We start from the raw sequence: 12,318 nt of genomic DNA, 5'->3' as shown, positions 1-12,318 counted from the left end.
TCCCTAGTTTGTGTATGAGAAGGTCATGCGAGACAGTATCAAAAGCCTTACTAAAGTCAAGATATACCACGTTTACTGCTTCTCCCCATCCACAAGGCTTGTTACCCCGTCACAGTAACAGGGTTGGGGAGGGATAGCTCAGTGGTTTGAGCATTGGCCTGCAAAACCCAGGGTTGTGAGTTCAATCCTTGAGGGGGGCCACTTAGGGATCTGGGGCAAAATCAGTACATGGTCCTGCTAGTGAAGGCAGGGGGCTGAACTCAATGACCTTTCAGGGTCCCTTCCAGCTCTATGAGATAGCTTTCTTTATAAAAAATAATATGGAGATATACCTATCAGGTTGGTTTGACATGATTTGTTCTTGACAAATCCATGCTGACTGTTACTTATCACCTTATCTTCTAGATGTTTGCAAATTAATTGATTTAGGTTCAGTTCCCAGCTCTCCCCCTCCTTGTGTTTCAGGGACTGCAGGCCAGGTGATAGCATGAAGGGTCTCCATGCTTGCAAGACCAAATTTGCTGTTTATTGCTAGAACTATTTACAAAGATGTTGTAACTGCAGCCAGCATTCCAGCCATGAGCACACAGACTGACTTCCTGGTGCTTCCTCCACACAGTCTCCTCCTGCAACCTGTGCTCCCCCTCCAAGTTCCTGGCAGGTTGCTACCCTGTGTGTCCTTGTGCCTGTAACTTTCTCTCCCTGGGCCTCCGTCCCACCATCCGCAGAATGGTGATAGATGATGATCCTTTCACTCAGCCTTGACTGGTCAGAACGTGAGCTCTTTGCAGGCCGGGTATCTCTTTGTTCTAGGTTTGTGCAGTGCCGAGCACAATGGGCTCCTGAGCTGGGGCTCCTACCTGCTGTTGTATTGGGGCTGTGTCTTGAATGACTGAGCTTCCCTGACAGAAAGACTGGCAAATATGAGATAAATAATGTGAAGCTCTTTGCCCAGCCTGGTGGAACCGGTGAGAATAAACCAGATCTCCTGGAAGCACCTTACGCACTGAGTAACCACTGAACACCACAGGGTGCTACCCTCGTCCAAACACTAATGTGCCGCGCCCAGCACAATCTGCCCTGATCTCTGCTGGGGCCTCTACTTGCTGCCTGCTACAAATACTATTCCTAGTGGAGAAACGTTTCTAGAACTGTGACTGACAGCTGAACACTGGCCTACCCTCTCAACACGGCCTCTGGTGCTCAGCTGCTCCCCTGAGAGACAGCTTCAGACCTCACAGGATCAAGTCCAAAGGAATGTACTTGTCCACATAACACTGGCAAAGACAGAAAAAGGGTGGAGGACGAAGGGCAGGTGTGAGAGTGACTGATGGAGACCCTTGTGAGAAGCTAGCTGGTACCTCATTCCCATCACTACGACCACTCCAACTAGGGGGGAAAAATCTGCCCCATAAACAGCAACCCTGCTGCCATGAGATCTGCCTCCTGTCTTTGTACATTTCCTTTGCCAAGGAGAGAAGCCAGAGTAGGAAAAGGAAATCGTCCATGAATAGAACAGGGTTGACCAGCAGATCTATTTTAATGATGCCATCGGAACATACAGCTGTAAAGCATGAAACATCACCAGCAACACACATTGCTGCAATCTCTCTCTCTGCCTCCAGAGGACACTATACAACTGAGAATTATTAGCCATATTGCAAAGCCTTCAAAATAAAAATAAACACATTCCAGAGAATCTGGAGGATAAATCTAAGAATCATTAAAAAAAAATCTCCTAAATTTCTATCCTGCTTCAGCAAGGAAAGAGTGGGTCACATCTCTCTCAATTCACCTGCTTTGCTATTTCCGCTAGTTTTTTCTGTGTCTTCATTGGAAGCTCCGGATCCGTAAAATGTTCTGAAATGACAGAGAACGGTGAAAAGAAATATTGGTCTAAGGCAGCTTTTGTTTCATTCGGCGCCTACATGCAACGGTGATAGACCCGATAGGTGGCTGGACAGATGATAGACGTCTGGGGATGGATGGTGAGAGACCGATAAGGCACATCTCCATCTCACTCCACACATGTCCGTGCTTGAGAGATGGGTCTATATGGTAAATTTGCTGCCCAAAATATTAACACAATTTCAAGTTGACCTCCAATGCCGTGTAGACTCCCAGACCATCAAATGCACCTACAGTCAAACCTCCGAAAGCCAGGAAATACACTTAAGGGCCCAGATTCTCAAAGGTAGTTTAGGTGCCTAACGCCCATTGGAATCAATCAGCGAATCTGTCCCCGTAACACAGCGAAGGCAGTTGTGGTGTATGCAGAGCAATGACAGAACACAGAGCTGTGCGACACACCACACCACATTAAATACATTGGCATCAGCCCGCGCTCTTCTCCAGCAGTTTTCAGCTGCAGATCTCAAAGTGCTTTACAAAGGAGGGCCGTATCATTATCCCCATCTGTAAGATGGGGAAACTGAGGCCCAGAGAGAGGAAGTGACTTGCCCAAGGTCACCCAGCTGGCCAGCGGCAGATGGGAATAAAACACAGGGCTGGTGAGTCACTAGCCCACAGTGCCTACATGCAAGTACCAGTGTAAATGGCATGTTTACTTACTCACTTATTATAGGGCAGCCCTGGCTGTGTCATACTGACAGTTCATCCCCAGGGGCTCTTGCCAGCTCCAGGAGGGCAGAGTTAAGGTTGTGGAGTGAGGCTGGTGTGCACCTTGCCACCAATCTTCCTCTTAGAGTCTAAACCTTCCTCTAACCAGCCCAAGATCCAGTTTCTAACCAGACTCTTCCTTAGCGGCTTGAGGGAAACCTCAGCGGGGGTGCCAGCATATGCCAGCCCCTGGCATCTAGACGTCCGTCCCAGCACAACAGAGCCAGATCTTTTGGAGAACAGTAAATCATTGGAGGCCCCAGTGGGCCATGAACGGGCTCATTCCAAACATCTGCAATGGCCGCAGGCCGCACCTTCCACAACGAAGGACGACTGGAAACCCGTGCAGTAGAAATCACAAGGCTGTAGTGGGGTGGCCACTGGCTGAGCGCCCCCTCCTGGCCAGAGGTCACTCTGCAGTGCCCTGCTCCCAGCTTCTCCCCTCTTCAGCGCCCCTTAATAACTCACAGTCCACAGGTAACGAAAACGCGTTCCCCTCATGGGGTCCCGTTTATTGAGCCCTTACATACTGGCCCGTCAGGCCCCCAACCCCAGTTCAGTCCTTCTTTCCCTGTAGGTCGGGAGTCCCCAGCACTAGGTCCTTCCTCAGCCCTTCTCCCAGTCAGAGTCTCTCCCAGGAGCCTTCTGCTCACTGCAGCTCCTCACTATCCCACCTCCCTCGGTCCCAAGGTCTTCTCTGCAGGAGCTTTTCCACACGCTCTGCAGTGTCTCCGCCTTTGCCTGGGCTTCTCCTCTTCGCTGCTGCCCTTCACAGGGTAATCCCCCTGCTCTCTCCCAGGAGCGGCTCATTCCCTAATCAGTCGCCTCGTGCTGCTATCAGTGCCTGCAGCGTGTCAATCCCGAGAAACTCCACTGACTGCTGTCCGGGGCTCAGAAGCAGCCAATGTGCGCCCATACGCCAGGGCTCTGAAGCGACTGTCTCATTCTCCAAAACTCACCTTTCGTCAAAAAAACCAAACCAGACCCTACGTCTGGAGCTGCTATGGGGCAGAGATGGGAACGGAACAGAACCACTGCAGCGGGGTCTGCCTGAGTCTGCGGACATAGGGTGGCAAAGCACATGGTCCCAGAATACTGGGCATTCCAGTACTTCTGGAAATAGTATTGGCCTCCCCCCTGCTGGCATGTCCCTGCCCCCTCAGCATTTGAGTTCACGCCAGACCGGGTGGAGCGGTGCGCTCTTAAAAATGGTGTCCCCTGGCCAATACCGGACAGAACCATGGCTGGTTTGGTCCCAGTGCCGGATGCGGGACAAGCCACCCCAAAAGAGGACTGTCTAGTTCAAACCTGGACAGGTGGCCTCCCTAGTGAGAGCCTGGGACAGTCACTCGGAGCGGTGTGAACTGTGTCATTCAGCTCCGCAACGGGTTAAGTCAGGTGCCCCGCCATGCTGATTTCATGGTCAACATCGTTAACAATTTCACTCCTCTCACATAAGCGCGGAGACAAAGGGGCGCAGACTTACTTTGCCCAACTTATTGTGAGTGGCCTCTCATTTTGATGCCTCACATGGGTGGCATTTGGGAGATGCCAGCCATTATATTTTCCCTGCCAGGAGCAGAGTCTATGGGATCCCCAGGAGCGCCAAGCAGCAAAATGATCATATTTTGAATACACACACTACCTATCGTGAGCCGTGTCCCACTTTGGAAACTCACAGAGGCGGAGCTTATTTTGTGGGTGGAGCTTGGAATAGCTCCACCCTCCTTCCCCCCCCCCCCTTCCAATTCAACCCTTGCATCAATGAGGTTGCTCTGGATTTACACTGGGGTAAGCTAGACAGAATCTGGCTCACTCTCTCTAAACTGTTGCCTCAATACTTCTGAAGATGATAATAATACTAACAGGTCTTGCTTTTCATGTCTAACAGGATTAAAATAATTGTTTTACCTGCTGCAAACTCAGGGATATTCTCTGGTCTTCTCAGCATAACTTCTCTGGGGAAAAAGGGGGATAAATAGACTTTAAACCGAGTTTTACTGCTTGTTCTTGTGGTGGCTTATTATGTTAGCCCTGTCTGAAGATGCAGAAGACAAATTGGTAAATTACACTTTTATATTGGGAATCAATAAGCCAATTAGTTACTGAGGAGAAACATTTAATTTATGTTTGCCTTCAATTTTAGGGAATTTTATATTTATAAAACCCCACAACAATTTAGACTGGCACAGAGCTAAGGAATATTTATCACAATTAAAGCTTCCTCACTGAATTACACAGCCCTGCATTGGGAATCGATAAGATAATTAGTAACAAATGGGGGAGAAAACATACATTTCACCTGAAATAAAACCGCAAAAATTTCATCATGGTTAAATACTATCCCAGGATAATGTCCCAAGCATTTTGTAACCTGAAATCCTATTGAAAGCAATTAGATATTGGTGTGATGGACTGGGATCTGCATTCACCTACGCTCCTGCCGTTCGGCTGGGTACCTCTGCAGGGAAAGACCCAGTTCTGGCCTCATGCTGGAGTATTTCTGTTGGCTTTGATGGAGTTACTCCTGATTTACAGTAGGGGTACGTGTGAAGACAACCAGGCACACAGTATCCATAATACTGGTACATCAACATAGCTGCAGTGAGGTCAGTGGAGCTATGCCAGCTTAAACCAGCTAAGGATCTGGCCCATGATTGGAGTGGGGGAAAAAGGAGCCTCTCCCCTTCCCACAGTGGACTGCACCCCTTGCATGCCAGTAGAAACCCTGAAAATCCATCCAGTATGGGAGAAGGGGGCCTGCGCTAGCAATTGCAAATTCCTGCTGGGAATGGATGAGTTTAAAGCTGTTGACAGCTTCCACAAGTAGCTCTGATTCTCCCTGATAAAATCCTGCTGGGTCAGCTGCATGGAATGGGGGTCAGAACAGATGCCTGGGGGGTTACAGTGCACTTGCTAACTGCGAGCTGTTCCATGCTGGGAAGTGGGGGGAGATAGTCACTGAATCATTTCATCTCTGGCTAATTGGTCACATCAGGGTCTGGTCTTTTAAAGGGAGCTCAGGCCCAGTTTACACCTCCGCTTCACTCCCTCCCAGACCATGGGTCTTGTAGTCCAGGGAGCATGTGACTGAGAGTGAGTGAGGCATGCTGGGAAGGTGGAAACAGCATATAAAGGGAGAGAGCGCTGAAGAGAGCCACACCTGTGAGGGGGGAGTCCTCCAGGGCTAGGCTGGGTCTAAGCCCAGGGATGGCAGAGGGTGACCATATGGACTATGTTCCTCCTCTGAGCGAGAGGGAGCTACAGCACTGAGAGGGGAAAGATTCATCCAGGGCAAAGGGACAGTGAAAACCTTTGTGACCCAAGCAGAGGCCCTGAGCCCAGGGAGGGCAAAAGGAACCAAGCGCCTGTGAGAGGGCTGCTTTCTGTTTGTCCTGGAAGGGGAAGACTTTTGACTTGGCCAGAGGACTAAATCAGACTGGGGAAGACCAGCTCCTGAGGAGGGGAAACTGAGGCATGGTGAGGCAACTGAGCCAACAGCAGCATGTCTGGTGTTGGAGGTAAATTTTCAAGACTCCAATTAGTACCAGTGTCTGTGTTTCTTTTTATGGTTCTGGTCAGATTGAGTTGAAACTTTACCATCCTCTGATTATAGGGGTTATTTTTTGGCATTTCCTTTCTTTTCATAGAATATCAGGGTTGGAAGGGACCTCAGGAGGTATCTAGTCCAACCCTCTGCTCAAAGCAGGACCAATTCCCAGACAGATTTTTACCCCAGATCCCTAAATGGCCCCCTCAAGGATTGAACTCACAACCCTGGGTTTAAGCAGGCCAAAGCTCAAACCACTGAGCTATCCCTCCCCCCCAAGTGTCTGTGTTGTTGGGAAGATGAAATTACCTCAGAAATCCTGATAGCAGCAGCTCAACTTCTTTGTGAGACCTCAGGTACTTCTCATTGGCAATGCGAGTGTTAATCTGGGAGCAGAAACACAACAGCAAAGGTATGTTAAAGGGATGCAGCTCTGAACTGGAAGGAACCCCGTTTCATTAGTCCTACGGTGCCTTGCTGAAGCAGTAGTGATACATAGCATTTACGTAGGCCTCTGCGTCTCCAAAGTGCTATGCAGATGCTAGGTAATCCTCCAGATTCCCCCTGTAAGGGATGATCCTGTAAATCAATATTTATGCCCATTACATTGATGGAGAAACTGAGGCACAGAAAGGTCACCTCTTCCACTAGGCACCAGTGGTAAAGCCAGGAATAGAACCCAGAGTCAGATACAAGACTGTACTCTCTGCTCTGCGGTGGAAGTAGACAAGTGTGACTGAATAGAGAATTGGGCGGTTGATTACACTGGAGTAAATCCAAAGTGACTTAGTTCAGATTTACACTGCTCTTGCTGACAGTACATTCTTGCTTGATCCAGGTCTAATCACTAGACCCGGGCCTGATTCTCCTCTCAGCATTACACCGCTGTAACGCTATTGACTTCAACGGAGTGACACCTGATTTGCGTCAGTGTAAATCAAAGAACCAGGCCTACTGCCCTCCCAGAAAACGAAGGGCGTGTGCTACATTTGGGCTTACGGGGGGGGGGGTGTGGTGTGTGTGTAAGGAAAGGATTTTGCAATGGACTCTAAGACGGTCCTGTTTCATAAATAATCCTTGCGACAAACCTCTCATCCCTGCAAGGACTAAACAAACTGACAGGTTTCTCACTGGGGTCCCCTTTGGCAATCTGTCAGACAACAAGGATCACTGGTTTTTTGTGGGAGTTTTGCATGAAAAGGTTTTCTCTAGTGGTAAGATAAAAGTTAATTCTGCCAATGAAGCACAGCAAGTGCTCTGAAAAGCTTTTCAGAGCACTTGCTGTGCTTCATAACAATTATTTTCTAGTTAATATCTGCTTCTTGTTTTTGTGCTTAGAGTCCCTAGCTGAGATCGGTGTCCTGTTGTGCTAGGTGTTGTACATACTAGAAACAGTCCCTGCCCTGAAGAGCTTGAGCAGAAACACAACAGCAAAGGTATGTTTAAGGGATGCAGCTCTGAACTGGCAGTAACCCGGTTTTGTTAGTCCAACGGTGCTTTGCTGAAGCACCAGTGATACATAGCATTTACGTAGTCCTCTGCATCTCCAAAGTGCTATGCAGATGCTAGGTAATCCTCACAATTCCCCCTGTAAGGGATGATCCTGTAAATCAATATTATGTATGCCCATTACATTGATGGAGAAACTGAGCACAGAAAGGTCACCTCTTTCACTAGGCACCAGTGGTAGAGCCAAGAATAGAACCCAGGAATCCTGACAGACAAATTCTGAAAGTGACAGAGAGGCCCAGAAAGGTGGAGTTCAAGCAGCTCAGTAGCACAACTGGGCATAAAACCCAGCTTTCCCGACTTTGCAGTCTATGCGCTAATAAACATATTAGATTTTATTCACTGACATCCCTAGATCTAAGGTTTAATCTAAATCAGGCCCTGGGGAAGCTGAATGAGTAATTATCACCTTGATGAGAATATTCTCCCTAAATTGGAGGAATGACTGAAACGCACTAACAACTGATCAAACATCTTTTGAAATCCTAAATACGTTGACTCCGCAGATGGCAAAACGGAGCAGCTACAGTTTCTGTGCAAAGGCGAAATGTGCGCTGGCTGGGTAGGGTCAAAAGCACTTCAACAGGGTTTTCTGGTTGTTTATCAGTAAATTGGATTGCCAGCCCTCCGGCTCATAGCTTTAAATCCAGGAATCTGTGATCTATCCTTGAGACCATTCCAGCTCAACGTAACTAGAGCTGTGCAGATAATGGGTTTTTTCACTTGGCTGGCAACAAAATCAGAAAACATTTATTTTGGGTCAAACTGAAAATGAGCTTTTTTTCAAAACTTTTTTGGCATATCAAAGAAAAATATTTTGAGTCCAATGAAACGTTCCTTTCAAGTCTAAATGAAACATTTTGATTTGATTCTGAGCATTTTTAAACACTCTTGATTGTTAATAGCATTAAAGGAAACTTTGAAACAAAAAGTTGTTTTGAACTAAAAAATAAATCAAACCATTTTGATTATTTTTGGACTTTTTTCCCCAAGGTTTTTTGACTAAAACAATTCCACAAACCTGACACGAATTCATAACACATTTCAGTGTTGCTGAATCTGCATTTTTGGCTTAAAAAAAAGTTTCTTAGGAAATAATAGATTCTGGGACTGGACATCAAGGGTCACTCGATAATTACCCTGTTCGCTTGCACTGGCCATGCACAACAGGTCTGACCCAGTCTGGCTGTTCTTATTTAGAACAGGATGAAAATTAACACTTTCGGGTGACAATTCTGGGAGTGAAACCAGGACTCAATCAAACTCTGTGCCCCCATCCCCATGCCTCGCTCATGCCACCGATGTCTTGCCAATAGCCCTTATACGGTCAAGACAGCCCATAAAACAGCTTAAACAAAATGATCGGGTAAGAAATCCAATCTTCCCCTGGGAGTGACCGGGACCAGCAGCACCCCCCCCCTTACTGGGGGGATGACATAGGTTGTAGAACTAACCCTTAACATCCCCAATTAAGGGGTCCTGGAGCTGCCTCAGGCCTGCACCCTACTTTTTTGGGAGGGAAGAAGAGGAGGAGAAATGCTTCCCAGACTGAAAAGTTTTTTTGGGGGGGGAGCAGCCCTCCTTTTGGGAGAGGGGAACCTTTCTCCACCCCCTCCTGTGTTAGAGTGGGATTGCCCCATTATTTGGGGGGGGTGTTTCTCTTGGACCCAGCCCCCCCTCACTTTAAGGGGGTGCCCCACCCCCACACACACCTTGAACTCCATGAGCTGTGCCTGCTGCTCTGGGCTCAGGGCCCCCAGATCCAGCCCCTCCAAGCCGGAGGCCACATCAGCCATTTTGTTTGCTCAGGCAAGCTGCTGGGGTTGCTATGGGGACGGCTCCAGGCTCCAGCAGGCCCAGCCTTGTTCTGAATCCTGAGCCTCCTTCCAGCCCTGGGGTGGGACCGCAGGCCGGGGCCTCCCCTTCCCCAGCAGCAGGGGAGGATTTACTCCGGCCTCACCTCAGAACGGGGGGCAAACCCCCCTCCCCAAAATCATGCCCAGATGAAGGGCAGAACCCCCCAACCCAGCATGCTGGACGCCACCCACCCCAGTGATCACGGGACTGAAAATGGCTCTTGGCCCATGAAATTAGTCTGCCTGTCTATGCGCCGTCTCTGGCCAGTTACGCCCTCTGGTTCTCATGCGCTAGCCCCCAGGCTGCAATGTTTGGGCTGCAAACCATTGTGGGGATATCGCCAGGGCCAACTCTCGTGATATTTAGTGTGGGTCTTGTTGTGTTTTTAAAACCCCAGCTCTTGGAGTCATGGGAATGCCCAAGAATCTCTCCTTCTGCTTAAAGAGGAAAAAGTATATTTTCACCCATGAGGATGCAGAGAAAAAGTAAAAAACGTGACCCAACTGCTCTCAGAAACCAGGAGGCAAATAAACAGAACCCACAACTCGTTTGTTTCTTTAAAATCTCATGATTTTTAAGACAATCTCATTTTTGTTGTTGTTGTTTGTTTGTTTTTTAGGAGCATTCATGATTTTTGGATTCAAGATTGATTTATTTATTTATTCAAATATCAATTTCCATCAGAACTTGAAAACAAATCATTCTAACCATGGAAACTTTTTGATTGGCGCCGAGATTGGCTTGGATTACAAAACCCAAATTTGGGGCTGACGCAGGCTTTTCCAGTGTGAACGACCCCAGGCACCCAATAATTGTGAGATTGAAAAAATGAAGTGTGGGGAGGCCGCTTTTCTTTTTCTTTCTGATTTATATTTTTTCAGTGCACGGGTCACGATTTCAAGCTTTTCTCAGCAAGCAGGAGAGCTATAAATTAGTGTTTTAATGAAATAATGCTGCCTTTTTAAATGCTGCGTGTCAGTTTTCTCTAAGCACAGATGGTAGGCGGAGTGAAAACTAAGCCTAAATCAGAGATGGCTAAGCCAAGCTTATCTCCAGGTAAAGGATTTTGTCTAATTTGGCTCTGCTCTATCTCATTATTCCCTGTGAAAGGAATGGGAGGGGAAAGCACTGCCGTCCCACGTGATCTAAATAAGCAGACACAGAACAGACTGCGTGTAACTTCTTAATCTTCTAGATGTTAATTTACACACACAGAGGTTGAAAAATGGGGGCCAGTTGTGACGGGCTCTCCTGTGATGCTCCAGGGGCATATAGGAGCCATAAATAAACTTCAAAGGATCAGGGAAAAGCTGGATACGCACCCGTATACTGTCCCCAAACCCCAGCGTAGGGGATGTGGGGGGTATGGATAGGGATTGGGAGGAGGAAGAAGGAGTTCGCATTGCCAGCTCTCGTGATTTTACTTTTAGTCTTGCGATATTTGGTGATAAAGATCAACTCCTAGAGCCATGTGATTAAATGAGAATCTCTGCTCCCCTCCCACCCCAAAAGTAGGGTGGGTGCAGAGAAAAGCTTGAAAACATGGCCCCAAAGGCCCAGAAAGCAAAGAAAAAGAACCTAATTATATTATTTTGATGATCTCGTGATTTTTAAGCTAATCTTGTGGTTTTTAGGGGCCAGACGTGATTTTTAGACACATGGGGTTGGCAGTATGGTAGCTGTAGCATTTGGTGTGCCTATGGAGGGGCTAGGCAGCGGCCCAGCCAATAGGCAGCTCCGAAGAGGCCTTTGTAAATCTAGAGCAGCCCCAAGAACACTCTAGTTTACAGCGGTGACAGCTTGGAATACACTGAGCACTAAGTGAAGTGGTATAAAACTTTGCTTGTCTGTTTTCCCCCTAGACTGCGTCTCCAGAACAGAACATCCCTGAAGCTTTAAAGCAAATCTGGTTGGATTCATTTAAAGACTGGTTATAATCAGCAAAGCAGTTCTGCAAGAAACTACAAGTGAGTGTCCTGCTTTAATCATCCGGGTAAATTCCACATAGATTTTGCCTTCTTAACTTGTGGAGACCCCACAGATGGTCCCTCCATAGGCTCCAGAAAACCTTTAGGGTCCTTTTGCCTCTTGCATCACAGGCACTGATGAAGATCCTGCAGTTAGGATGTAGAATTGACAATTTTGATGAGTTGTAAAGCTGGGAGACTTAACTTGACGAGCCATATGGTGCTCTTACGAACAAAAGGACAGTACCATTCTTACTTAGCACTTCTAATTATAAAAATAGCCTTTGGAACATCTAGCTTATATTTCGGAATCTTAAAGAACTTTGAAAATGTTAATTAACCTTTAGAGTGTTAATACTCTGTCTACAGATGGGGAAACTGAGGCAGAGAGTGCTTGTGCACTGTCATCTATTTTTGTCTATCTGCTGTCTCTTGTCTTACACAGACAAGTTGGCCAAGAGCCACCTTCTCAATGGTGTGTACAGTGCCTGGAACAATGGGGTGCTGATCCCTGATTAGGGCCTCTAGTGCTATCGTAATACAAAGAACAACAATTAAGTGACTTGCCCAAGGTCATGCAGTGACTCAGTGGCAGATTCAGGAAACGCGCCCAAGAGTCCCGAATCCCAGTCCCCTGCTTTAACCACTAGACTCCACTTCCAATTATCATTTCCACTTGTAAAGGATGCAGTTACATAAGCATAAAAATCGTCTCTGGCTCAAACGTTGCAGGATTCGGGGCTTGCTGTAAATGTCACATAATAAGCCAGCCATGTATCTGCCCTATGACCGAATGAGCATCTGCCCTACCACAGG

The 12,318-nt window shown here is 47.5% G+C and overlaps 2 protein-coding genes across 6 annotated transcripts in view; one reads left to right on the top strand and one right to left on the bottom strand.

Moving 5' to 3' along the window:
- CELF3 (CUGBP Elav-like family member 3) overlaps nt 1–12,318 on the top strand; it is an 86,342-nt gene that overhangs the window by 2,982 nt on the left and 71,042 nt on the right. The window contains exons 1-4 of one of the 5 annotated variants that reach the window (XM_044990820.1): nt 5,705–6,140; nt 7,508–7,605; nt 10,531–10,591; nt 11,398–11,502. The gene's annotated coding sequence lies outside the window, so the exon portion shown is untranslated. Of the gene's footprint in view, nt 1–5,704; nt 6,141–7,507; nt 7,606–9,508; nt 9,988–10,434; nt 10,592–11,397; nt 11,503–12,318 lie in introns of those variants that run through there. The other 4 variants (XM_044990822.1, XM_044990824.1, XM_044990823.1 and 1 more) reach the window with 4 other exon arrangements.
- On the bottom strand, nt 1,515–9,554 carry RIIAD1 (regulatory subunit of type II PKA R-subunit domain containing 1). Its single transcript, XM_044990832.1, has 4 exons — nt 9,391–9,554; nt 6,479–6,555; nt 4,531–4,577; nt 1,515–1,860 (listed from the first exon to the last, which is right to left on the bottom strand). Exons 1-4 carry the CDS (start codon nt 9,472–9,474, stop codon nt 1,787–1,789), a joined length of 282 nt encoding a protein of 93 aa, XP_044846767.1. The 5' UTR covers nt 9,475–9,554; the 3' UTR covers nt 1,515–1,786.

Source organism: Mauremys mutica, chromosome 17 (genome assembly GCF_020497125.1).
Source record: "Mauremys mutica isolate MM-2020 ecotype Southern chromosome 17, ASM2049712v1, whole genome shotgun sequence".
NCBI lineage: Eukaryota > Metazoa > Chordata > Testudines > Geoemydidae > Mauremys > Mauremys mutica.
The sequence above is the reverse complement of the archived record's forward strand: the minus strand, read 5'-3'. Positions and strand labels throughout refer to the sequence as shown.